Source organism: Bos javanicus, chromosome 18, assembly GCF_032452875.1.
Source record: "Bos javanicus breed banteng chromosome 18, ARS-OSU_banteng_1.0, whole genome shotgun sequence".
In the NCBI taxonomy this organism is placed as follows: Eukaryota; Metazoa; Chordata; class Mammalia; order Artiodactyla; family Bovidae; genus Bos; species Bos javanicus.
The window spans coordinates 45922390-45949054 of record NC_083885.1 but is presented as its reverse complement, the minus strand read 5'-3'; the positions used below and the strand labels follow the sequence as shown (position 1 = coordinate 45949054).

General features: G+C 51.5%; 1 protein-coding gene across 2 annotated transcripts; it reads right to left on the bottom strand.

The window, feature by feature from the left end:
* Positions 1–5633: 5633 nt before the first annotated feature.
* HPN (hepsin) lies at positions 5634–25615 on the bottom strand. 2 transcript variants are annotated; one of them, XM_061387957.1, is made up of 13 exons: positions 25450–25615; positions 24816–24885; positions 18240–18341; positions 18110–18151; positions 12018–12147; positions 11827–11949; positions 11645–11685; positions 11100–11265; positions 10808–10998; positions 6850–6945; positions 6512–6654; positions 6165–6329; positions 5634–5968 (listed from the first exon to the last, which is right to left on the bottom strand). In XM_061387957.1, exons 2-13 carry the CDS (start codon positions 24829–24831, stop codon positions 5930–5932), a joined length of 1254 nt encoding a protein of 417 aa, XP_061243941.1. In that variant the 5' UTR covers positions 24832–24885; positions 25450–25615; the 3' UTR covers positions 5634–5929. The 2 variants fall into 2 exon arrangements, with proteins under 2 accessions (XP_061243941.1, XP_061243942.1); XM_061387958.1 differs by lacking the exons at positions 18110–18151; positions 18240–18341 and having other exon boundaries at positions 25450–25614.
* Positions 25616–26665: the final 1050 nt, after the last annotated feature.

Below are 26665 nucleotides of genomic sequence, written 5' to 3'. Positions count from 1 at the left end.
CCAGGGTGGGGCCATGTCCCCTCAGATACCCCCTTGGGGGGATTATGTCCCCTCAGATACCAACTAGAGTGGGGCCATGTCCCCTCAGATACCCCCGGGGGGATTATGTCCCCTCAGACACCCACCAGGGTGGGGCCCTGTCCCCTCAGACACCCACTAGGGTGGGGCCATGTCCCTTCAGACATCCCCCCCAGGTGGGGCCATGTCCCCTCAGATACCCTCTGGGGCAATTACGTCCCCTAAGACACCCCCCAGGGTGGGGCAATGTCCCTTCAGACATCCTCCCAGGGTGGGGCCATGTCCCCTCAGATCCCTAGGCCCCTCTCTGCCTGCCCCCCAGTCCTGTTCCCTGACCAAGTTGGGGAGCATGTCTAGCTTTACCTCTTCACTCCTTGCTCCAGGTCACTTGGTTCTGCAGGACTGAGGGAAAAGGAGAAGGTGTCAGCTAAGGGCTGGGGTGCCCGCATCACATCTGACCCTTTTCCAGAGTCTTTTATCGCACTTATCCACCAGCAATGGCCAGAGAAGCCCCCAAAGTAGCCCCATGGGCCGGGTGGTCACTCTGGCTTGTACCTGGAGGAGAAGGGACTGGATTGCCAGGGAAGTCCCATAATAGGTTTGATTTATATTGAAATAAAAGTATGCCACTGCCATATGAAGCCCATGGTTTCAAAAATATTACTATTAATGTCAAGGTTAAGTTGAAAAAGGGGGAAAGACAAAAAGAAAGATAATTATTATATTTTATTTTATTAAATAATTATATTTTATTTTATTAAATAAAATAAAAATAAAAATGGTACCATAGTATTTGTTCCTGGTCTGTCTTTCCTAAAGGCAGCTCCATAGGGCAAGGAATTTTGTCTGTTTATTTTTTTGTCTCCATTTCTAAGCCCCTGGTGCTTAGAACGGTGCTTGACACATAATAGCTGCTCAATAAATATTAGTTGAATGAATAAATAGTAAAAGTTAAGAAAATCACACTCAGACATCTGAATTTGGGAAAATGATTAATTAACATACATAAAACTCTCAGCAGTACCCAACACATAGGAAGTGCTCAAAAAATCTTCATGAATATTCTTATTATTATAAAAATGATTATTATTTAAAGATGCAACACATAGGCATTCTGGCCAAATGCTTATGTGCCCAAAGCTGAATATCATCATCTTAGAATGAACTTCTGAGATATAAAAAAAAACCTGAAAATGTATTTAAAATGTATTACTGTTATAATTTTATTATCCACAAAGGTCAAGGGCAACTCTTCTGAGTTGACACTTCAGATAATTTCTCCACTTTGTCAGCAGCCAGTGTTCAATTGCAGTCAATAAATGTCTATGGCAGTTCTAAAACATAGCCCTAAATTTTCTGACTAGCCTACCATCATGAGGTGGGGATCTGTCTCTGTCTCCCCTCCTTGAATCTGAGCAAGTTTGTGATTACTTCAACCAACAGAGTAGAAAAATAGTGAGGCTGAGCTATGAAAGGCAGCATTTGCTAGCATGTTTGCTATGGAGCCCTGAGCTACATGAGCAGTCCACATGTCCTGAGGCAGCCATGCTGGGAGGAAGCCCAAGCCGCTTGGACAGACCAATGCATTGATGGTTCCAGCTGAGCCCTGCCGCTGAGCCGTTCCAGCCAGGCACCAGACTTGTGAGTAAAGCAGCCCCTTTTCACCAAGTCAGTCCACCCTTTAGGACAGTGGTTCCCAAACTTTTTGGCCCAGGGACTAGGGTCAGAGGGAAGGAGTTTGGGGATAATTCAAGCTCATTATACTTATTGTGCACTTTATTTCTATTATTACTACATTGTGATATTTAATGAAATAATTACACAGCTTACCATAACATAGAATCAGTGGGAGCCCTGAGCTTGTTTTCCTGAAACTAGATGGTCCCATCTGAGGGCGATGGGAGACAGTGACACCCAAAGTATGTTGCTTATGTCCAGTCTACTACTCTGTGATCTTGTTTGGTTGCTGTCACTGCAGAAAACCCTGCTTCACAAATATAGGATGTTGGAAACAGAAGCAGACTTTTCAGTGTTTGGTGGCAATCCTGAGATACTCTGCTTTGACTTTAATCCAGACTGTATGGAGATTTGAAGTCTTCAGCATACTTTTAAGGCCACTGTCATTTGCCATCTCAAGTGGTAATGCAAGCTATAGGGAGCTGTTGTAAACACAGATGACGCTTCACTCTCTTACCCACTGCTCACCTCCTGCTGTGCAGCCCAGTTCCTAACAGGCCATGCACTGGTATGGGCACATGGCTGAGGGGTTGGGGACCCCTGCTTTAGGACTTCTAGCTGAAGACCTGGACATCATGAAGTAGAGTTGTCCCTGCTGTTACCCCTCTGACTTTCTGAACCACAGAATCTGCATAATAAAATGGTTGCTATTTTATACCACAAAGTTTGGGATGGTTTGTTATGCAGCCTAGAACTGGGACAGCTGCTCACTAAGTAACTGTAGGATTTAAATAGTATTACTTTTTCTGCAGAAACTAAAATCCATTCTCTCCTTACAGCCCTATTTGAACATTCAACAATAATTATTTCTGAATACAGAATTCATGGCCATCATAATCATTGTTAATTATGGTGCCAATTTACTTGCAGAAAAACCATGGTAGAAAAAAAATAACTGTATACTTCCCCTTCGATTTGACTGGGAGAATGCCAACTTATAAACCACATATGGAGCTTTCCATTCCAAGTTACATCCAGAAGGCTTTCTATATTTGAAAGTGAATACTCAGATATAAACACTCACCATGAGTGCAAAGCCTTGCATGTATCCCTGAGGTGGTTACATAAATTGGGCCAAAGATAAGATGGGCCAAATATTTCTGGCTCGGAGATACACAGCAAAGACATGGAAGAAAGAGTTTTGATATTTGATCTTTCTGAAGACCAAGATCCTGGCAGAGCTTCAAAGCAACCCTGTGATTGTTATTAATATTTTTCTAATATCTGCATGACTCCTTGAGTGGGTGGCAAGGTTTAGTGAGAGCGGAAGGAGAAACTGAGGCTTACCTACCGCTGGCCAACATAGGAGACTGCTGATTGGCTGTTGAGTAAATCAATCTCCCCAACCTCTTCTCCCCTCCAAGAGCAATGATGCAGGCAAAACCCAGAATGACCTCCTGGTTAACAACTTCCCAGAGGAGATCTATAGGTTTTTAATGTCCAGACTTCCAACCAGACCCCGTAGAATCAGATTGCATCCCCTCAAGCTTCCCAGGGTGGGAGTCCTACCCTGGGACTTCAGTCCCACCCAGAGCAAGATCGTGTCTTCTCAGACTGGCCCCCACCCAGCCAGAGTGAGCTGTGTCCCCTTGAACCCTCCAGGACACCGCCATATCTGCTCAGAATCCCCAAGGTAGACCATGTTCTCTCAGAGCTCCCAAACTTAACAAAACACATGTACAGTACATTTTTCAACTGACAATGATAAAGGAAAATTTATAGTCCCATTCCTGTAGTTCAAAACATTTTTAACAAGCAATGTGTGAGTCAAGTCTTGAATTATATCTCCAATATGGTGGGTAGAACAGCGAGTGCAGCCGCACACAGATGTTTGGAAAACTGTGTGGAGATGTGGAGTCAGGGCATTCCTGATGGACAAAGCCATGGTGAGGATCACCAGATCCTAAGGGTCTGATCCAGGGAGAAATGCTCAGGGCATTTTCCAAGTAAATAGTCTGTACTCATTGGAAAAGACCCTGATGCTGGGAAAGATTGAGGGCAGAAGGAGAAGGGGGTGACATGATGAGATGGTTGGGCAGCATCACTGACTCAATGGACAGGAGTTTGAGCAAATTCTGGGAGATGGTAAAGAACAGTCCCTGGGGTCGCAGAGTCGGATATGACCGAGCGACTGAACAACGATGTTATTTGCAGGGACTTTTCTGTGTCTATTTGTGTTTTAGGAAATTGCTTGGGGACTTGTAGTTGATGGGCAACACACTGAATTTTTATCATGGGAAATAGGCATCTGGTGGGTGTTTTCCTGCAGAGCATCTGGTGTCCAGCAGCACCTGGTCAAGCCTAACCAGGAAGCCCCATAGTTTAGGAGCAGTGGTGCCCCCTGGTGACCATCTGGGTTCCCCCTGCCCAAGATCTGCCAATACTTATGTGCTGCTGCTGCTGCTAAGTCACTTCAGTCGTGTCCAACTCTGTGCGATGTGCAGTGGTACCCAATCTTTCTGGCACCAGAGACCGGTTTTGTGGAAAATAATTTTTTCACACCCGGGATGGGGAAGCTGGTTTCAGGATAATTTCAGCGCATTGTGTACTTTAAGGAAATGGTGGGCTTCCCTAGTGGCTCAGACGGTAAAGCGTCTGCCTGCAGTGCAGGAGACCTGGGTTCGATCCCTGGGTTGGGAAGATCCCCTGGAGAAGGAAATGGCAACCCACTCCAGTACTCTTGCCTGGAAAATTCCGTGGACTGAGGAGCCTGGTAGGCTACAGTCCATGGGGTCACAAAGAGTTGGACACGACTGAGCGACTTCGTTTCACTTTAAGGAAATGGCAACCCACTCCAGTACTCTTGCTTGGAAAATCCCATGGACAGAGAAGCCTGGTAGGCTACAGTCCACAGGGTCTCAAAGAGTCGGACACAACTGAGCGACTTCACTTCACTTATTACTATTATTATTACATTGTGATATAATCATAATGCAGAATCAGCGGGAGCCCAGGGCTTGTTTTTCTGAACTCAGGCGGTGATGCAAGCAATGGGGAGCAGCTGTAAACACAGATGAAGCTTCACGCCGCCCAATGTCCACCTCCTGCTACAAGGCCTGGTTCCTAACAGGCCACGGACTGGTAATGGTCTGTGGCCTGGGGTGTTGGGACCCCTGCTCTAGGGAGCAAAGTGGGTCCAAGGGGAAGCTGAAACCAACCTCCAGCCCAGATGAAGAGATGAGGGCGATGTCTCAGGCTGTGCTCACGGGGCCTGGCACACCTGCCTTCTGTCCACAGGGTCCAGCTTCCTGTGGCGATCCACAGTAGATGTCTTTTTTTCTCACTGGGTATCTACAACCATTTTTTTTTTTTTTTTGGAAACAGCACCTCATTCTCTTCTGGAGAAGCCCTCATTCTCGGGTCATGTAGTTCTTGAGGGTCAAACCTCCTCCCCACCCCATGCACAGGTGCACAGTGATCTGATTAGGGATGAGCATATGGCCCAAATCTGTCCAGGGAGAGCCAGGCCTGGGGCTTCTTTGCTATAGCTGATGGGAAAAAAGCATTCTTTCTCTACTGAGGCTGCTAAGTGGTCCACAGCATATAAGCTTAGAGTTTCTGTGGGTTGGGGGGGAACATTTCTATCTCTAGTTGTAGAAGAGACTGCTTGAAAATGAAGCTGACACAGAGAAAAGCAGATGTGAGAGAGGAAGTAAGGCACAGTCCTGAAAAATGTTTGAGCAGCTGGATCGAGAAGAGAAGCCAGAGGCTCCAGTGCATTTTCAGTTAAGTGAACCAATTAAGATCTTTTCTGTTAAGCCAGTGGGAACTGGAGGATTATGCTCCCTGCCTTGATCTATGCCAGGCCCTAATCGCTGTCTTCGATGCGCCCAAAATGTCCTCATTTGCTGCTTACAGCTGCAAACTCAGAGACCACATTAATCAAAACCATCTTTATTATTTAAAGAGCATCCTGTCATCAGGAGCACAAGATGGGGGGGAGGTCCCAGATGGCAGAACAATATTTACATGGGGGGCAGGAGGGTGGTCCCAGGGCTGAGTGGGCCCGCCACTGTGGAGGACCTTGGAGGGAAGAGTATCCTTGGACCTGTGGGCTGGGCCCAAGAAGAAAAATGTTCCATCCCTGGCCCAGGGTGAACCCCATCACGTGGGGCTGGGGCCCCTTAGATCAGCTCGGGCCCTGGAGGCGTGCACAGCGAGGAGAAGCCACAGGTCAAAGCTGGGTTACCATGCCGCTGGCTTCGGAGTGAGTCTGGGGAAAGACAACTAGGGGCTCCCCCCAACGTCCCACAAGTGCCCACCCCTCCCCAGGAGCCCCGTGAAAGCCATCTGTTCCCTAGGGTGACCGCTTCTAAGCCCTATAGGTTTCCAGAAAACCCTGCCTCCCTTTCCCGCTCAGAGTCCCAAACCCTCCCGCCCTCTGGCTCCCATCTGGGCTCAAATTTCACCTTTATGGCCTGGAAGATCCACTCCCGGAAGTCACTGACTTTGGTGTAGACGCCTGGCTTCTGGGCCAGGGCACAGCCGGTGCCCCAGCTCACAATGCCACACAGCCGCCAACGTGGCGTCCGAGAGATGCTATCCTCACACACGAAGGGGCCACCACTGTCGCCCTGGTTGGGGATGGAAGGCCTGGCTGGAGGCTGAGACGGCTGGCCGGGAGGCCCTCCTCGGAGGGCCAGGGGCTGTGGTCATAGAACCCTCTGGCCCTGAGATAGGGAGCCCAATCGCCCAAGGCCCTATGTCTCCATCCCCGGGGAGGCCAGGGCCCCGGCTGCCCCTCAGCATCCCTCACCTGGCAGGCATCAATGCCACCCTCAGGGTAGCCGGCACAGAACATCTTGGGCTTGATCTGGTTCCCGTAGAAGTCGGGGCCGTTGCAGACATCATTGCTGATTATGGGGACTCGGGCCTCCTGGAGCACCCCAGCCTGTTGGCCTGGGGGTGTGCGGGCAAGGCTGGCCGAAGCTGGGGAGCATGCACACCCCCTCCCCTCCCCTCCCAGTGCCCACCTGGGCTGCTCAGCGTCCCTACACCCCCGGGTCCAAGAGGCACTGGCGTAGCCCAATTGCCCTTCCCCAGCCCAGCTCAGAGTCTCCCTAAGGCAGCTTCCCAGCAGAGGACAAGACTCACCGTAGTACTGCGTGTTGCCCCAGCCAGTCACCGTGCAGATCTTGCCATCCACCAGGGCCTGCCCGGCAGCCGGGAGACACACGGGCTGGATGTACTCTGTGCAAGAGACCACACCGGTCTGGGCCCCTGCCAGCCTGCTTCACCCAGGACAAACCTCGCTCCAGCTGCCCTGGCCCACCTTTCCCTCTGTTCTTTCACAAACACCACAACAGAAGTTGCCTCCTATAAACAAGGTCCCACTGCATAGTGCTGGGAACCATATTCAATACCCTGTGATGAAACATAATAGACAAGAATATGAAAAAGATGTGTGTGTGTGTGACTGAGTCACTTTACTGTATAGAGGAAATTAACACAGCATTGTAAATCACTACACTTCAACACAGGGCTTCCCCAGTGGCTCAGCGGTAAAGAATCCACCTGTAATGCAGGAGACATGGGTTTGATCCCTAAGTTGGGGAGAGTCCCTGGAGGAGGGCATGGCAACCCATTCCAGTATTCTTGTCTGGCAAACCCCATGGACAGAGGAGCCTGGCAGCTACAGTCCATGGGGTTGCAAAGAGCTGAACACGACTGAAGTGACTTAGCATAGCATAGCATCCTTCAATACATTTTTAAAAATAAAGGAAGCTGACTTCTATTGAGAACTCACTATGTACTTGCATCTTTCTGGGTGAATTCCCTTAATATCCCATCAGCTCAGAGAGGTAGGGGTTATTATTACCCCCACTTAAAGAGGGGGAAATAAAACCATGTCACTTGTCCAAAGCCTTAGATTGAGTCAATGACAGAGCCCAAATTTGAACCCAGGTTGGCCCAATTTCTAAGCCTGTGTTCTTAACCATGGCCCATGTGGCTGCCCCCTACCTAGAGAGTGACTTTGAGAAATTTTAATTTATTTTTTCAATTTTTTGGCCACCGTGGCATGTGGGATCTTAGTTCCCAGAATAGATCGAATCTGTGTCCCCCCGCATTGAAAGTGCCTCCCATTTAGCTGGATCACCAGGGAAGTCCCTTCTGTAAGAAATTTTACAAAGCACTATCTTGAGATATTGGACTTCCACCTGTCAAAAAATCATCATCATAAACACACCAGTCTATCCTGTCCACAGTAAGAATGGCATCCCTGAGACACGACATCCTTGTGCAGTGTACAACCCATGCAAGTGGTCCTGGCAGCCCTGCTAGCAAGCCTTGCTGGTGACTTCACCTGCCTGAGCTCAGAGCTCTCAGGTGCAAAATGGAAAGAATAATCATTTCCCCCCCAGAGGTGTATCGTGAGAAATTGGTGAAGTGTTAAATAGCATGCCTGGCTAACAGGAAATGCTCATGTAACTAGGAATAGTAATAAACAACAACAGCAATGATTATTAGTATTAACTGAATGCAGGCATTGCTCTAAGCTCTTTGACTCAGATTAACCCTTTTCAGCATTTCAATAACCTTCAGGAGTCATTTAACAGATGAGGGAAACAGGTTTGGAGAGGTGAAGCTACATACCCAAGACCACAGAGCTGCTGAGTATCTGACCCCAAAGCCCATACCACTCCTCTCAGCCCCATTTCCAAATACAGGCCACTCACATGTATTGTTCCCTTAAATGGAGAACTAGTATCATGGACCATTCAAAAGAAAATAACCATTAAAAATAAGAATAAGGCAGACTTCCCTGGTGACCAGTGGCTAAGACTCTGAGCTCCCAGCACAGGGGACCCAGGGTTCAATCCCTGGTCAAGGAACTAGATCTCACAAGCTGCAACCAAAGATTCCCTATGCCACCACTAAGACCCAGTGCAGCCAAATAAATAAACAATTTTTTTAAATTATAAAAAACAAAGACAATAATGACTTTCCTGGCAGCTCAGCCAGGGGCTTATAGGCACAGATTCCAGAGCCATGCAACTTGGGCTCAAATCGTTGCCATTTTCCAGTTGTGAGAATGTGGGGTATTATGCATCTTCTCTATGTCGGGAATTTTCCTCTTGTAAAAAAAAAAACAACAACACAGGATCATAAGAGAACCCACCTTCCCCAGGCTGCTGTGACAAAGAAATGAGTGCGTGCTTGGGACAAGCTGAGGCCTGTGGCTGCCCACAGGAGGAACGCGCAAGTGTTGGAGTTCATCCTATCATCACTATTATCGTATTTTTTCATTACTATTTTTTAAGATGTTTTAAAATCTTATTTATCTATTTAAGGCTGTGCTGAGTCTTTGTTGCTGTGAGGGCTTCTCACTATTTGTGCGAACTGTAGTGGGGCTACTCTGGTTCTGGTGCACGGGCTTCTCATTGCAGTGACTTCTCTCGTTGTGGAACAGAGGCCTACAGCGATCAGGCTTCAGGAGTTGTGGTACCTGGGCTTAGTTGCTCTGAATCAGGGACTGAACCTATGTCTCCTTCATTGGCAGGCAGATTTTTAACCAACGAACCACCAGGGAAGCCCAAGATTTTTTAATTTTTTAAATATGGACCATTTTTAAACTCTTTATTGAATTTGCTACAAAATTGCTTCTGTTTTATGTTTGGGTGTATTTTGGCAGAGAGAGCATGTGGGTCTTAGGTCCCAACCAGGGATCAAACCCACACCCGCTGCATTGGAAGGTACAGTTCTAACCACTGGACTGCCAGGGAAGGCCCTCTTTATCATTTTTATTATCATCATCATACTGATGCCTGCTGAAGGCTCATCATCATTGCTATGATAACTTCCTTATCATTGACATTATTATTATTACTATTACTACCACTTGGTGGCCTTCTGATAGCTGAAGCCCAATGCTGCTGCTGCTGCTAAGTCGCATCAGTCGTATCCGACTCTGTGGGACCCCATAGACGGCAGCCCACCAAGCTCCCCCGTCCCTGGGATTCTCCAGGCAAGAACACTAGAGTGGGTTGCCATTTCCTTCTCCAATGCATGGAATTGAAAAGTGAAAGTGAAGTTTCTCAGTCGTGTCCAACTCTTCGCAACCCCATGGACTGCAGCCTACCAGCCTCCTCCATCCATGGGATTTTCCAGGCAAAAGTACTGGAGGCTGAAGCCCACAGCCTGCTCTTAATTCAAAAGGCATGTGTAGATGAGGTATGAAAGACACACTGACACCCAGGTAAGTCTTTCTCATTGACAGCAAGGAAATGCTCTGGAGAACTACAAAGGGAATAAATAACTCCTGACTTTCTGATTCATTCATACACTTATTTTTTTTTTCATTTCTTTCTTTTATTTTGGTAATAGCTTTTTTGGAGATATAATTCCTGTACCACACAATTCACCCACTTAAAGTAAACAAGTCAAAGGGTTTTAGACAGGTTTTAGATTCAGGGACTAGCCTGCCTGGCAGTAGGAAGGTACCACCACCACCAAGATCGATTTCAGAACATTTTCATCACTGCCTTTACCTCTGACCTCCCAACGTTTCTGTGCCACCCCCATGCCTGGGGAACCACGAATGTACTTTCTATCTCTGCAGGTTTACCTGTTCTGGACATTTCGTGGAAATGGAATCACATAGAATGTGGCTGTTTGGGTCTAACTTCTTTCTGAGCACAATGCTGTCCAGGGTCATCCACTGTGTACCATGGATCACTTCATTCCTTTCTAACCTAATATGATTCCATTGTATGGATCTAGCATGCTTTTTGTTTATCTACATGTCAGATGGTAGACATCTGGTGGTTTCCATCTTTTGGCTACTGTAAATAATGCTGCTATTATGAACACCCACGCACTAGTTTTTGTAGAGCTATGTATCTTCTTTTCTTTTGGGTACATACCTAGGAGTGGAATTTTGGGGCCAAATGGTAATACTCACACACGGTTTTCTAAAGTGGCTGCACTAATTGCCCCTACCTAATGAATGCACAATGAGTGCCCCTGGAGATCATTTCTCTCATCACCATGAATTCTGCCCCAGCCCCTCCTCTGCCCTCCTGGCCCCTGGAGTCCCCAGGCCCAGACGTACCTGTGAGGGGCAGGGTGCCGGAGAGGTGGACCAGGGCGATGTCATTGCTATTCTCCTCGCTGTTGGGGTCTCGAAAGGGGAGATAGCCCCCATGGTAGATGACAGCCTGCACCCCCAGTTGCACGCCATGGGGTGAAGTCTGGGCCACAGCACCAGCAAACACTCGCCATCGTGATAGGACCCGGTTCCGCCTACCGGGGAAAGGAGGGGAGGGTGGCCACCTGTCTGGGCACAGCCTCCCCCAGCTCACCACTCCCCAGCCTCTCCCCTCAGTGCCCTGGGGGACACTCACTCAGGGAAGCAGTGGGCGGCTGTCAGCACCCAGTCCCTAGAGAGCACGGACCCCCCACAGAGATGTGCTCCATCATAGCGAAGACTGACTTGCCATGGCCACCTGCCCAGGCTGGTGTCCTGGCCGCCCACAATGCGATCGACCGGCAGTTTTCGGTGGCCACAGTCTGTGGGGAGAGGGGCAGTCAGGGCAGCGGGAGGCCTGGACTCCCTGCCCTGGGGGTCTGAGAGGTCATGCCCCACTCTGGGGAGAATGAGTGATCACGATCTTAACTGAGGGGTCTGAGGAATATTGCTCTGATGGAGGGGGAAGGGGTCTGTCTGAGGAGACACAGCCCCATCTGTGGGGATCTAGGGGGACATGGCCCTATTTTGGGGGTCTGAGGGGACGTGGAACCCCCACCCTGAGGGAGTCTGAGAGAACACAGCTCCATCCTTGGAGGATCTAAGAGGATAAGGCCTATCTGGGGGTATCTGATGGGCCATGGCCCTACCACGGTAGGGGCAGGGAGTCTCAGAAGAGGGCTCTGAGTTTTGGGGTCTCACCTTGGCAGCTGGTAGCCAGGAAACGGCCTCTGGGACAGTCGCTGTGGGAGGGACAAGGATGAAGACACAGAGACAAAAAAAAGAGGCCAATTAAGACAGAGGAAAGGCACCCAGGGGAGAGTGGGTACCCAGGGGTGGTGGGGCCCGCGGCGTGCGCCCCACCTGCCCGCCGCCCTCCTCACCACACGGAGAGGACCTCGAGCAACCTCCGGGCATGCGGCAGCCTCCCCTCGTCCACGCAGAAGAAGCCCGACGTGCCATTGGCGCCCGCCGTCCGCACGTCCAGCTCCGAGAAGTCCAACGCCCTGGGCAGGGCAGCGGTCAGACCTGTCCCCCCGCCCTCCCAGCCCCCCACCAGGGGCACCCCGGGTACCTGAGGAAGCCCATCTCCTCGCAGCTGAGCCCCGCCACCCTGGCATTGGAGCGCGAGGAGCAAAGCAGGCGCCACGTGCCCTCTGTCTGGTCGAACACCGTGAGCCGAGCATCCGCCGGGCCGACCTGCACTGCAGGGCAACAAGAGGAGCGCCTGGGTCGCCTTCCCGCCCGAGCCCTCCCGGCCGCTTCTCTGCTCGTGCCAGTCTAGTCCTGAGTCCTGGCAGGCCCGATCGGAGCACCCCGGGCTCCGCACATTTGTGACTGCCTCTGGAAGGGCTCAGGACTCAAGCTGGACCAAAGATTGGGGATCCTAAGACTCTGGCTGCATCGCCATGGGGAAACTGGGCAAGGTGGGGGAGGGGCGTTCCTTTTGCCACCGGGATTCCTAAACTGGTTGCCCAAGAGCTGGAAGCTAGATTTGTCTGCAGGAGGGGGAATGGGGGGCAGCAGTGATAAACCAATGTAAAGGAAAGCCAGGAGATTCTGATAACATTTTTATAACTCCTTAATGGTTGGAGAAGGAAATGGCAACCCACTCCAGTATTCTTGCCTGGAGAATCTCAGGAACCGGGGAGCCTGTTGGGCTGCCATCTATGGGGTCGCACAGAGTCGGACACGACTGAAGCGAAAGAACCTCCAGAATCGTTACTTAAGTGAGTTAATAATTTCCCTTTTTATTTAGCCAGTTTCTTGGTTTTTCCTTTTCTCTTTTACAGCCTGAAGATCATTGACCAATACATCACATTGCCAAAATATCTAAATAGATTTCCTATAATCTTAAAAAAGAAGAGTTATCTTTTTTCTGCAGGACTCGCCAGAGCCTTGAATACGTACTAAGTTGCAGGATAATTATTCAAGCAGAGGATGCAGTATTCATTCATTCATTCAACAAGTGTTAACTAGACACATACTCCATGCCCGTTCCTATGTGGGGTGATGCTGGGGGACATAAAAATGACCAAGACATCTCTGGGCTGTACCCTCACCAAGCACAAAGTCCATCCATAGGGGAGACAGACAACAATAAAAAAAAAAATGACCCAATCAAACACAGCTTCACTGCAGAGTGCTTATGGGGGACTCTTCCTGCCTGCTTAATGCACTGAAAAGTGATGCTCCCCTCAGCCCCTTCCAGCCTGCTCCTCACACATGGCTAGAGGACCCTTGCCACACCTAAGCCAGGTCACAGCCCTTAGGTGTGCTTTAGCAAACACTCAGTCTGTGCCAAGCTCTATTTTGAATGATGAACAAATCAGACAAAACCCCCAGCCATTGGGAGCTCAAAGGCCAATGGGTGAGATGGATAACAAACAGGAGAGAGAAGTAAAATAGATTCTGTGTCACAAAAGAAGGGGCCTGGGAGACAAGTCGAGCTTGACAGAGAGGCAGGAGAGTGCTGACATGGGGAGAGACAGGAGGTTGTCCTTTCCTATAGGTGGGCAGGGAAGGCTGCACTGAGAAGGTGGTATGCAAGCAGAGATCTGAAGGAGGTGAGAAGACAGGTGAGGGAACAGAGAACTAGGCCAAGAGAATTGCAAATGCAAAGATCCCAAGGTGGGGGCGGGGTTGTTGTAGGAACAACAGGGGGTCTGGGCAGAGTGAGCGAGGGGAGAGGGAGCCGGAGACAAGACTAGACTGACTTTGACTTTTACCAGGAGTGAGGGCTGAGCCAGGAGGGCCTTGATCTGACTCAGGGGATCAAGGCACCCTCTGGCTGTGTATAGGGAGCAGACTGTAGGGGGCAGGATGGGACCAGGGAGACCAAGGAGGAGGCTGTGTGATGGTCCAGGGGGGAGACAATGGAGGCGGGGCCAGGGTGGGGGCAGTGGAGGATTCTGCATAGAATTTGTGGGTGGAGCCCACAGGGTTGGCTACGATTGGATGCGGGTGGAAGGAAGAAGGGCCAAGGGCAATTCCAAGGTGTTAAGCTGAGCCACTAGAAGGATGAGCTGCCATTGACTGAGATGAGCAAGGTGGCAAGGAGTAGGTTTGGGGAAAGATCAGCTGTGAACCCCTTTTCTCTGGAGCCTCCTGAATGGCTCCTGTTCTGAGAGCACATTCTGGGACAGTGAATCTGGTCCAAACACAACTTTGCATCCTTGGAGGAAGAACTTGATCAGGCCACACCCAAGCTGAGCAGTCTTCCCACAGCCCCACAGATCTGGACAAGGGGAGGCAGAACTTCCGGGGAGAGCCCTGCTGAGGACAGAGAAAGGCAAAGAGAAGATTTGCATTCAGGCCTGAGTGACTCCAAACCCCAAGCTTTTAATGTTGCCTGTGACTGCAGTCATGAAACTAAAATACACTTGCTCCTTGGAAGAAAAGCTATAACAAACCTAGACAGCATATTAAAAAGCAGAGACATCGCTTTGCCGACAAAGGTCCGTATAGTCAAAGCTATGGTTTTTCCAGTAGTCATGTATGGATGTGAGAGTTGGACCATAAAGAAGGCCGAGTACCAAAGAACTGATGCTTTCAAACTGTGGGGCTGGAGAAGACTCTTGAGTGTCCCTTGAATGTTAAGGAGATCAAACCAATCAATCCTAAAGGAAATCAACCCTGAAAAATCAACCCTGAATATTCATTGGAAGGACTGATGCTAAAGCTCCAATACTTTGGCTGCCTGATGCGAAGAGCTGACTCATTGGAAAAGACCCTGATGCTAGGAAAGATTGAGGGCCAGAGGAGAAGGAGACAACAGAGGATGAGTTGGTTGGATGGCATCACTGACTCAATGGACATGAGTTTGAGCAAACTTCAGGAGTTGGTGAAGGACAGGGAAGCCTGGTGTGCTGCAGTCCACAGGATCACAAAGAGTCAGACACGACTGAGCAACTGAACAGCCAGTCAAGCAACTTTCCTCCTAAGGGTTAAACAAAAAAGGCACAGTAATAGCACTGGTGAAGGAGTGGGTGGGACAAACTGAGAGAGTAGCACTGAAACATATACATTACTATATATAAAATCAATAGCTAGTGGGAAGTGACTGTGCAACAAGGAGCTCAACCTGGTGCTCTGTGACGACCTAGAGGTGTGGGATGGGGTAGGGAGTGGGAGAGAGGTTCAAGAGGGAGGGGATATATAGCTGATTCATGTTCTTATACAGCAGAAACCAATATAACATTGTAAAGAAATTATCTTCCAATTAAAAAATGAATTTTAAAAATAGTAACACTGACTACATTTCCTGGGGATGGGCTGACCCCCATGTGTCACATGCTATGTGTCATATCTGGGGGGTTCTATCCCACAATCATCCTGGGAGGGAGAGACCATCTCTATGCCCATCTTACAGATGAGAAAACTGAGCCTTAGAGAGGACATACTTGCCCCTGAGAATATAGCTAAGAACTGGCAAAGTCAGGATTTGAATCCAGACCTGCCTACCTGCATACTCCCTGCTCCTTCTGTGGCTGTCATACGGACCCTTATCAGCCCCTTTTCCCCAAATATACTCATGTAGGCCTGTACTAGGAGCTTCCTGGTTAACTGGCCTTAATCATGGCTTCCTGTTCTGGGATGGGGCCTGGAATATCTGGTACCTCCACTGGGTACCACCCCTTGAGTTTCCAGACCAAGACTTGGGGTTCTAAACACCAGCTGGGGATGGGAGTGAATTCTTATTTTTAAATGACTTCTCAGTGCTCCAGAGATTGTGATTTCCAGAAAGTGTAAGGTTTTAGGAAAAAAATTATCATTTTATGGATGTATTTGGAGGGAGGAGCGGAAGGAGGAGAAGGGAGGGAGGAAGGAATATCAAATGCCCCCTCCAAGTATTTTTAAAGCTATATTCTGTGCCACTGTTTCTCACTTTTAAACTCTTTATTCTTGTTTGTGTTATTTTAAGCCATGCAGAAAGTACGTTCTGGGTCACCTGGTTTGCTTACCAAATTGTCTGATATATTTAGAGGTGTGAAAAATCCCAGAAAAGTGAGGTGGGGATATCATTTCTGGGTTGTTTCTGTTTGTTCATTTTGTAATTTCCCAACGTTTTTGAAAAACCCAAGTGTAATGGGAGGGCACAGTGCTGGCGATGGCCAGAGTCAGGTCTGAATTGTGGCCTTATTACTTTCCAGCTGAAGCTCAGGACAAGTTAGTTCACCTCTGAGATTTGTCCTCATGCTTATTCATTAAACAAAGGTTTCCTAAGCACCTTCTATGCACCAGACACTGTCTAGGGCGGTAAACAAAATGCCCCTGCCCTTCTGAAATTCACCAGGAGTAAATCATGAGCCATGTTGGGAGGGTCATAGAGGGGGTAGTGGTGGTATGCAGAGTGGTTGTGGGGGGCGGAGGGTATGGAGCCTGGGAACAGAAAGGTCCAGCTCGGGAAAGTTAAAGCCTAAAGGCTGAGACACAGAAGTCCATGTTAACCAAGTTGGCTGAAAGTCAAGCATTGCACGGATCATCACCTCCGCTAATTCTCACCAATTACCAGATAAGGATGCTGAGAATCAGAGAGGGCAGGCCAGGTGGGAGCCTCAGCTCAGCCATGATGGTACAGGACCCAGAAACCTGCCTCTGGGTGTGAGCATAAAGAGGAGGTGAGCAAAGACTGTGGTGCTAGGAGAGTCCTCTGAGAGTGAGAGCAGCCTGTGGGCTGGGGCCTGAAGAGTGCTGGGAGCAAGCATGAGGTGAGGGTGGAGAGGGGCGGCACCCGAGGAGCCTTGGAGTCCGCCAAGTGTTGGGATTTTAGCCCAGCAGCAGTAGCGAGTCATAGAGGCCCATCTGGTAGGTGCATGACCCCTCTGCCCTGCCATTTATTCAATGTGCAAGTTAGTACAAGTCACTGGGCCTCAGTTTCACCCATGTGCAAAATGGGAGTGATGATAAACGGCCCCAACTTCACAGGGGTCTTGTGCAAAGGCTGCAGCCAGGGCCTGGCATACATTAGCCATCGACATGGCAACTCACTGGGCTGTTTCTTGAGAAACAATAGAGTATAGTAGTTCTACACAAGCTCTGGATCCAGGCTATCTGAGTTCCGATCCCTGTGGCCTGGGGCAAGTCACTTGGTCTCTCCACACCTCATTTCCCCATATTAAAATGGGCCGTGGGAAGGATTTAATGAACTAATACTTGCAAAGCCCTGAGGCCTGTGCCTGGCACAGGTAAATGCTCTGCAAGTGTCAACTGTGGTGGTTGACCTTGATGGCCTTCCTGCCTAGATGTTCATTTCTGCTCTTAATGTGAGCTGAGTCCTTTATGGGACTAGATGGGCCTCGTGGGAAAATGAAAAATGTGGGACACGTGAAAGATGTGTCCCATCATCCAACTTCCCCTTTCTTCCTGCTGCCCTGGGCCATTGAATGGCAGCCTGGGGTTGGCATTCAGAAAGATCCATTCATTCATTCATTCATTCCACAATTAGTTTCTATAGCTATTCATTTTTCCACCTATGGAAAAACTCAAAGGAACTTTTTGGCCACCCTGGTATTTATTCACGTGACCATTCCTGCCTCCACATCTCTTCCAGTCAAGCCTAAGTGCTATTCCTGGAGCGAGCACGTGCCCACGGTGTATCCTCTCCAGTCCTCACTTTCTACATCTGTAAAATGGGAATAACAACAGTAGGTACCGCCAAGAAGCGACAGAAAAAGGTTGGCTGAATTCATACAGCACCTCTACCTCTCAAACATGTATTGACCATGTTTCACAATAAGAAACTCATGTTTACATTATGATGTAGCCCCGAACTTCCGTTTCCTGGGGTGAACTATGGCATTGCTCCAAGCCTCAGTCTTCCCATCTGTAAAATGGAGGGAATAACAGTCCCACCTTCATAAAACCCAAAGGAAAGATTAACAGAACTTTTTCTTATGGAAAGAGATGCATTCTGATTTTTTTAATCAAATCTGTTTCATACTTTTTTAAATGTGGTTTTCAACTCACTGATTTCATGATGCACTTAATGGATAACATGTTTAGAGAATGAAGAACACTGGATTAGACCAGCCACACGTGTACATAAGCACCACCAGTATTCCTGCAGGCATTCGGGCATTCATTTAAAAAATCCTTTCACGGAGTTCCCCCCAGGTGCGAGTTTCCTCCAGGGCTCCCCAGAGGGTCTCAGCCCGCTCTACTCACCTGGATACAGTGGCTCCTGATCACTCCTGAGTAGAACAGTCACTGCAGAGAAGGCAGAAGTGAGGGCAGGCAGGCTGGGGGCTGCCAGGGGCAGGGGAGGGTAGAGGTGCAGGGGTCTGTCCACTCTCACCAATGGCCCAGGACGCTGCCCCGATGCCTGTCAGGAGCAGGACGGTCCCCACAGTGAGAGCGGCCACCTTGGGTCTGGAGCAGCATGGCACAGTCCGGCCACCTGCAATAGACACCATGCTGGGGCCACTGCCAGGTCTGTCCTCACTGTGGCAAGGGGCCAGCTCTGCCCTGCACCCCAGGGTTAACTTAGCACGCCCGAGCCTGCCCTGCCCTGGGTCCAGTTTCTTGGGACGAGCAGTTGGCAGGCCTGTCCCTCCCCTGCGGGAAGGGTGCCCAGCCCCCCAGGGCTTCCAGCTGGGAAGGGGTGTGGCTGGGACAATTGCCACCCTCCCTGCCCACACTCCTGGCACTGAAGGGACTTCTCCTTCCCAGTGACATTGCGCTCTGTATCTCCTTCTTGGACCTCTCACTTCTGCTAACTTTCCCAGAGGTTCTTGGAGCCTCTTGGGGGCTGTGACCCCTGACCTTTGCCCTCTTGGCAGCTCTCTTCCCTGCTGTTTGTCATTTCCTCACTGCCTCATTTCTCTCTGCTGTTCCAGATCCTCTGTCCCTGGGAACCCCCCAAAACCAGACCTCTCCCCAAGGACCCAGGTCCAACGTCAAATTGACCCCAGAGGTTGAGAACCTACATTTGGAATTTTGTCAGCCTCACTTAAAAATATTGGCCTTGGGAATTCCCTGGTGGTCCTGTGGTTAGGACTCCATGCTTTCACCGCTGAGGGCTCAGGGTTGATCCTTGGTTGGGGAACTAAGATCCCGCAAACTGCGTGGCCCAGCCAAATTAAAAAATAAATACATTGGCCTTACCCACTGCTATATATGGGACCTTGGGCAGGTACTATCACCTTTTTAAGCCTCAACTTCCTCATCTATTTAATGGGCATCCACCTAGCACTCACCTCTAAAAATAATACTTGAAGTTTCTTTCAAATAATTAAGAGCTGTACTCTTATTATAGCCTTATGTGCCAAGCACTGCTCTGACTGTATTAAATTATTCAGTCCTTGTCTCAGTTATGATTCCTATTTTTCAGACAGGGGAAACGGAGGCTCACAGAAGTGGAGCCACCTGCCCAAGGTGACTCAGCCAGGAAGAGGTGGTACTGATTTGGCACTGGGATCCAGGCGTATAACCACTAAGCCTCGCCACCCTCTCTGTGCTATAGTGGCTGGCGCAGAGCAGGTTCTCAATAAATGCTTTTTTTCTTTTTCATTTTTATTGGTCAATAAATGTTTTTAAATCATTATAGCTGTGTGGACTTGGACAACTCCCTTCACCTCTCTGGGCCTCAGTTTTCTTATCAGTAAAATGGGGGTTTATTCACTTGTGGTCCTATGGAGCATCCACTGTGTACCTGGCACCATTCTAGGCTCTGGGGACACATCCCTAAACAAGACAGCAGAAATGCTCTCACAGAGCTCACATTCTCATGTGTGGAAAGTGAGGGGGAAACCAAAACAAGCAAACAAGTAAATGAACTCGATCATGTTCAGAACATGGCCAAGTCTATAAAGAAAATGATAGCAGAGGAGGCAGCAGGTTCTTCTGTGGGGTATTCAAGAAGGGCCTCCCCAAGAAGGGGCTTTTGAGCTGAGACCTGAGGGCTGAGGCCAGCCAAGCAAAGAGCTCTCATGGAAGAGCACAGTGGGCAGAGAAGAACACGGGCCAGGGCCTTCAGACCAGAACAAGCATGGTGGGTGAGAGGGCAAGAGAGGCCACTGATGTGGCCAGAATGGCATGAGCTTGGGGAAGGCATTGGGGCCAAGGCTGGGGCCAGCTGGAGAGGCCTGGCAGCCTGAGGAGAAGAGGAATTTTATTCCCAGTGCAACAGGGACCCTGGGGCTGAAAAGCCAATCCTTTGGCTAGGGATGGGGGGAACCAAAGAGAAAAGGCAGCTGAAAGCCTTCGCTGGGCCTGGCGTGCACCCGACTGCCCCTGGCATCTGCAGGACCTTCCAGTTCTGCCATCTGGGCTACGGCAGTATGGCTGATGGGCACAGGGCCAGACCAGCACCCAGAAAGGAGCGGGGAGTGGTCCAGGACCTTCCTGTAATGGCTATTGTCTGAGTGTCTTAAGAATTTGAGAACCCAGCCATTCTTGTCCAGGTGTGCCTCCCTCCAAAGAGGCCCCGGCGGACCAGCTCAGCCCTGCTCCGGCTGGCTGACCCCTCCATGTCTCCCTGAGGGGGCCTCTCAGGCCCCGTCCCAACCTTGCTGCTGCCGTTGCTTTGTCACTGCAGTTGTGTCCGACTCTGTGCAACCCTGTGAACTGTAGCCCTCCAGGCTCTGCTGTCCATGGGATTCTCCGGGCAAGAATACTGGAGTGGGTTGTCATTCCTTTCTACAGGGGATCTTTCCAACCCAGGGATTGAACCCAGGTCTCCTGCACTGCAGGCGGATTCTTAACCACTAAGCCACCAGGGAGGACCCCGTCCCCACCTTGGTCTCCAACCATATTCCTGGTTTCATTGGGAGGTCTTGGCTCCTGAAGCCATTAGGCTGGTCCAGGGTCCTTTATTTTCAGACATGCCTGCGGAGCTTTGGGCCACTCAGAGCCCAGCTAGAGGACCTGGCATGACAGTTGGGGCAGGAAGCACGGCCACCTTGTGTCACTTAAGGTGAGAGGAGAAACTTGCTCCATGCCCTGTGATTCAGGAGACTTCAGACAACCCCCAAACAGTGCCTCTGGTGGGACAGGAAGCGTCCTCACCCAGGTTCTTCAGAGAGGCATCCTGACTGCATATCTTTGCCAAGGCAGGAAGTGTCCTCACTGCATGATAGGCAGCATCCTGGTGTGATTCCTCGGAGCAATAGAGCCTGATAAGCTGGGACCTCTGAGCATCCTCCTGAGGCTCCGCTCCCTGTTCCTTCAGGGGCGCTAGGCTGTCCTTGTCTCCTCCCAAGGCAGTTCCTTTGCCTCCACCATTTGGCTGCAAAACCCTCCCAAGTGATGTCCTTGGTTCCTTATCTCTGAAACTCCACTCAAACAGCTCCGTGTCTGTCCTCGTGTACCCAACTCCAACTTCCTGAACAAAATTCTCTCCCCATCTGATTCCGGGGACACCACCCTTGTCCGATTTGCTTACTACTTCTCAATCTCCTGACCCTCCACATGCTCTCTGAAATCTGGGGTTCACAGGGTGGCCCCGGCCTCCTTCCCCTCATGCCTCCCCACTCCACCCCCACAGACTGTGTTGCTCTTCTGTCCCCAGCTCTGGACTCTGCTTAGTCCTAGGCTGGGGGTCCTGCAGCCTCTTAGATGCCTCCCCCCGGAATCACCACACTCCGTCACATCTCCCAGGTTCCATATTGGCCTCCACGTCTCCCTAAGTCCCCAGGTCCCATCTCAGAGGTCCTCACCCGCAGGTCTGTCCCTGTGTGCAGAACACCTCCCTCTCCCCATGGCTCAGGCCTCCTGAGGGTCTCCTGCCCACTCTCTCCTTCCCTGCCCCAACCCCCTCCAACCTCTGGGCTCAGTCTCTCCTTCTGGTCCAGCCTCCACATGGAAACCTGGGGGGTCTTCCCAAACAGCAAATCCAACCTGTCCCTAGAATCCTCCATGGCTCCCCAGTGCCTCTCAGGACAGTCTAAGGCCCTCAGCCCAAGGTGCCAGGCCCTCTAGGATGTAAGCACAGCTATCAGAGATTTGGAGGTTGCACATGTTTTCCTCAATCCCCAGACAGCCATAAGGGTCCTTACCAGACAATTGATAGAGCTTCCAAAAAGCAACCAAAATGACAGGACTTATACAAGGCAAAAAAAAAAAAAAAAAAAGAAACGAAGAATAACCACCAGCTCCATCTTGTGGAGAGAGCCGGCCTTGCCCGGGCATGGGCCGGCTTCTTACTGGAGTCCTAACAAAACTTGGTCCAGCCTGCGTGTCTCATCACCCGCCCAGCTCCATTTCCAACTTCACCTCCAGAAATCCCGAATTAGCTACATGCCACCATACACCTGGCAGACTGTCACCCCCAGCTGTTAGCCTTGCTCGTCTCTCTGCCTGGCACACCTACTTACTCCTGCCTCATTCTGAGCATCAACTCAGATATCACCGCCTCTGATTTGGAGTCCCCAGGTAGCACCAAGAACCTCACCTTGGGCGCACTTCACCAGCAGAATGGTAACACAAATGTTAGCATAACTGCAGCTCTCAGAAGACACACCAACCCTAGGCCTGTCCTAACCCCATCCTGCGAGGATGTGTGTCAGTGACAAGTTGCTTCAGTTGTGGCCAACTCTCTCTGACCCTATGGACTTCAGTCTGCCAGGCTCCTCTGTGTACGGGATTCTCCAGGCAAGAATACTGGAGAGGGTTGCCATACCCTCCTCCAGGGGATCTTTCCCACCCAGGGATCAAATCCACGTCTCCGTGTCTCCTGCATTGGCAGGTGTTACCACTAGCGCCACCTAGGGAGCCCAACCCCATCTTGCAGTTTTCTGAAATCCTTGCAAACTATCAATGAGGAATGTATCATTATCACCACCCCCGATGTACAGATGAGGAAAGGAAGCCCAGAGCGGTTCAGCCACCCACACCAGGCAACCCAGCAAGTACGCCCAGGTTTGCCATGACGGTAGGACTCCCCTCCCAAGACTAGGACTGAGCTGCCTGGAGATGTACTGAAGCTCACTGTGCCTTGGCTGTCTGTCCTCAGACCAGTCCCTGGCCGTCCTTCTGGACACACTCCACTGTGCTTCTCTGGTTCATTCCCCCATAGGCCCCAGGCCTGGTGAGTCCCTTCAGTGGGCTCCAGGAAGGAAGGTTTCCAAAGGTGCAAGGCTCTGCCACCCACCTCCTTAACAAGGGTGCAGTGCTGTCTCCCAGGCCACTGGGAGCCTAGTGGCTCAGATGGTAAAGAATACCTGCAATGCGGGAAACCCAGGTTCAGTCCCTGCATTGGGAAGATCCTCTGAAGAAGGGAATGGCTATCCACTCCAGTATTCTTTCCTGGAAAATTCCATGGACAGAGGAGCCTGGTGGGCTACAGTCCCTGGGATCGCAAAGAGTCGGACACAACTAGCACTTCACAGCTGGATGGTTTGGGCTCTGATTTTCTAGCTGTGCTGAGATGCAAGGAGGCCAGCGATCCATACCCATCATTTCAGCCAACACACTCAGTGCTCCCTGCCTATCCCTGCATTTAAATCCTCACACCATCCTATAGGGTGGACATTAGTACTGCTTTTTTTTTTTTTTTTACAGAGGAAGAAATGAGGCCCAGAGAGGGTGAGCCACTTGTCCAGAGCCTCACAGCTAGAGTGATACTGCCTGGGACCGAGACCAACTAGCCTGGTTCCAGGAAGAAGAGAGAGAGTCAGCCCCAGCTGGGGAGGGCAGGAAGAAAGAGCCACCCCAAACTGGTCTCCTCCAGCTGGCTCTCAAGTGTGGAGGAGGTTAAGAGGGAGTCAGGGTGTCTGGAGCCCCTGCCAGGGGCTTCCATAAACCCTTGAGTGTCTGTCAAATCGGAGGTGTGGTTTCTCCCCACCATCCCTAGGGTGGTTTCTCTGTTGTTTCTCCTCTCTTCATCCATTCAGACCGGGTCCAAAGTCCTCCCTCTGCTCTGCCCACAGAGTGAGGAGGTGGGAGGAACGTCTGGGATCGGTGGAGGTCTTGGGCCCTAGGTCTCCAAGTCTGCTGACCTCTGCCATGACAGCTCTGGGGCACCCCGCATCTGGGACACCCCGTGTGTTTTATGCATGAAGCCCCAAGCTGGTGCCTTGTGCGTGTTCTATGCTCCCAACAACCTCATGTAGGTAGGGAGGTGGCATTACAACCCACGCTTGACCCAGAGGGAAATGAAGCCCAGAGGAATGACGACACTTCTCCAGATCGCACAGTAATAATCAGTGGCAGAGGAAGGTTTGAAGGCAGCTTGGTGGGGCTTCCCTGTTGGCTCAGTGGTTAAGAGTCTGCCTGTCAACTCAGGAGACTTGGGTTCCATGTGAGGATCCCACATACCGTAGAGCAACCAAGCCCGTGTACCAGAACTATGGAGCCTATACCCTAGAGCCCGGGAAGCGCAACTAATGAGCCCATGTGTCCCAACTACTGAAGCCTGAGCGCCCTAGAGCCCGTGCTCTGCAACGAGAGAAGCCACCGCAACGAGAAGCCCTCTCACCGCAACTAGAGAAAAGCCTGCATGCAGCAACGAAGACCCAGCACAGTCAAAAATGAATAAATGAATAAATAAAATTATATATATATTTTAAAGGCAGGCCTGTGCATTCCATTCCAGAGTCTATGTCCTGAACGGTGATAGCTAGTTTCCCCGCCTTAACACCAAGTAAAGGACAGGTCCAGACGTAGCTGAGAAATCACTGGGGGGTGAGGGGAAACTGAGGCAGGGAGCCAGGAGGGTCATACGGGGTGGCCGGGAGGCAGGTGGTGTTCCAGCCCCACAGAGAATTTGGTTAATAGTTAATTAGGTGGAGGAGGCTTCGGAAGGGGGTAGGGGTGGGCCCATGAGGGGTGCCAGAGAGAGGGGGCTCCAAGGGAGTGGAGGGTTGGGAAGACAGCACAGAGGGAGGGGAGGGGCACCAGGCAGAGCTCAGGTCTTCGGGACAGGGGGACTCACCCTCCTTCTCCGCCATGTCACAGCCTCTAGTTAATGATTCCCCGGCTGACCTCCGGGGCCGGGGCGGGACCTGTGGGGAGATGAACGAGGGGGAGGCAGGGCCTGGGGGAGCCCAGCCCGGCCCCTGTGCCCCCAGTCCCAGGCGCCCATCCAGGGAGGCTGAGGGACTGGGTCCCGGCCAGAGCACGCCGTGATCACGGACACAGACTGGGCTGGGTTCAAGGATGGGGTCAGTGTGTGACCAGCAGCTAGGGGATGATGGGATTTATAGCGCCGGGGGACCCTGGGCCTGGGCCGGGGTGGAGAGGGGACTGGGGGTCTGAATTCCCGGGTCTGAGGAAGGCGAGCTGGAGGCCTCAACTCCTGGATCCTGGGGAAAGAGAGGTTTGGGGACCGGGACTGCTTCTTATGAGGGAGGGGCAGCACAGGGGCTGGACTCCTGGGTTGGAGGGAGGAGGAGACTGGGACCCGATCTTGGGAGTCTGAAGAAGTGGGGGCTAGAACTCTGAGGTCCTTGGAGAGAAGTCCGACTGGCCCCTCTCGGAGCACCTCTAATGGGAAGTGGGCATTAGGGTGGGTAGGGGTGAGGGGACCCATGTCCTGGGGACGGGAACCTGAGGACCCTGGTCCTTACCCTGGGGTCCGGCAGGTGGGGGCGGAGCTGAGAGATGGTGCGGGTTTAGGGTCAGTCTCCAGGCCTGGGCAGGAGCATGGTGGCCCCGCAGCGGCAGGCGGGCCGGAGGCAGAGGCAGCGGCAGCGCGAGGGGCCTGCTAGGCCTGGCTGCCTCACCTGAGGAGGAGGGGGCGGGGGAAGGGGCGGGGAGGGGCCGGGCCAAGGGATTGGCAGAGCTGGAGGCCACCTGGCTGGATGGACAGGGTTTGCAAGGGGCTGGACCAGGGCGCCCAGCAACCTGCCTCCAGCCTGGACGGGCCCCAGGTGTGCCGGTATGAGGGTATGTGGAGTTGGGACAGATCTGGCCTGAGGGCCCGGAGTCTGGGGAGACAGGCCAGGCTGGGGAGTGCTGACAGGGCCCCCAGGAAGGAGGTATAAAGTGGAGAGGCACAGATGGAGGGTTGCCCCAGCTGTCCCAAGGCCGCCCTGCCCCTGCATCTCCTCTGCCCCCTGCCCAGCCCCCTGCCTACCGCTGCCCCTGCCATTTCCTGCACCCGTTGTCCATCTCCTGAACAAGGCATTCCCAGCTCCAGACTGGGTCTCAGCCCAGCCCTGGCCCCAGACCCCTCCTGCACCCCAACTCCTGCCCCAGCCTCTGCCCCTTCCAGTGTCCCTGGTCCTGACTCCAGCCCCCACCTTTATTCACCCTCCCCCCAGCCCCCTCCCCCCAGCCACTTTTCTACAAGTCACGGGGGCTGGTTTGCTTTGGCAGCCTCTCTGCCGCCTGCAGCAATGACCTCTGGAGCTGGGAAGTCCTAGACAAGGGGGATGGGGACTTGGCCCGGAAAAGGCAGCACGGAGTGCTGAGGCCCAGGCCAAGTGGCCGGAAGTGTCCACAGGCAAATACGCACTGTCCCGCCAGCAGCCCAGGAGTCATCGACGTCAGACCCCAGGGCCGGATAAACACCCAGACACATAGGGTCACTACTGTGGACAGCTGCCACCCAGACTCAGTCAGGCCACAGCTGCTCACCCCAGACAGGCCGCCCCTATTCCGTCAGACCCAGCCCCTGGCCCAACGCACCCCTGCACTCAGAGCCACGGCTCACCTGGGGGACAGGCCGGTGCAGGGTCCCCAGTCCCTTCTCCTCCCCCTCCATTCATTGCCCTCTTTCTCCTTCCCTAATCACCTCCCACCTCCACTACCAGTCTGCTTCCTCCGCTCCAGTCTGGCTCC

What these genes read in the sequence shown, in the direction of transcription:
- HPN (XM_061387957.1), bottom strand. An exon ending in CCTGGCTACCAGCTGCCAAG is followed by an intron (nt 11,266 to 11,644) that starts GTGAGACCCCAA and finishes CTCTCCCCACAG; the next exon opens with ACTGTGGCCACCGAAAACTG. An exon ending in CGGCACCCTGCCCCTCACAG is followed by an intron (nt 6,946 to 10,807) that starts GTACGTCTGGGC and finishes TCTCTTGCACAG; the next exon opens with AGTACATCCAGCCCGTGTGT.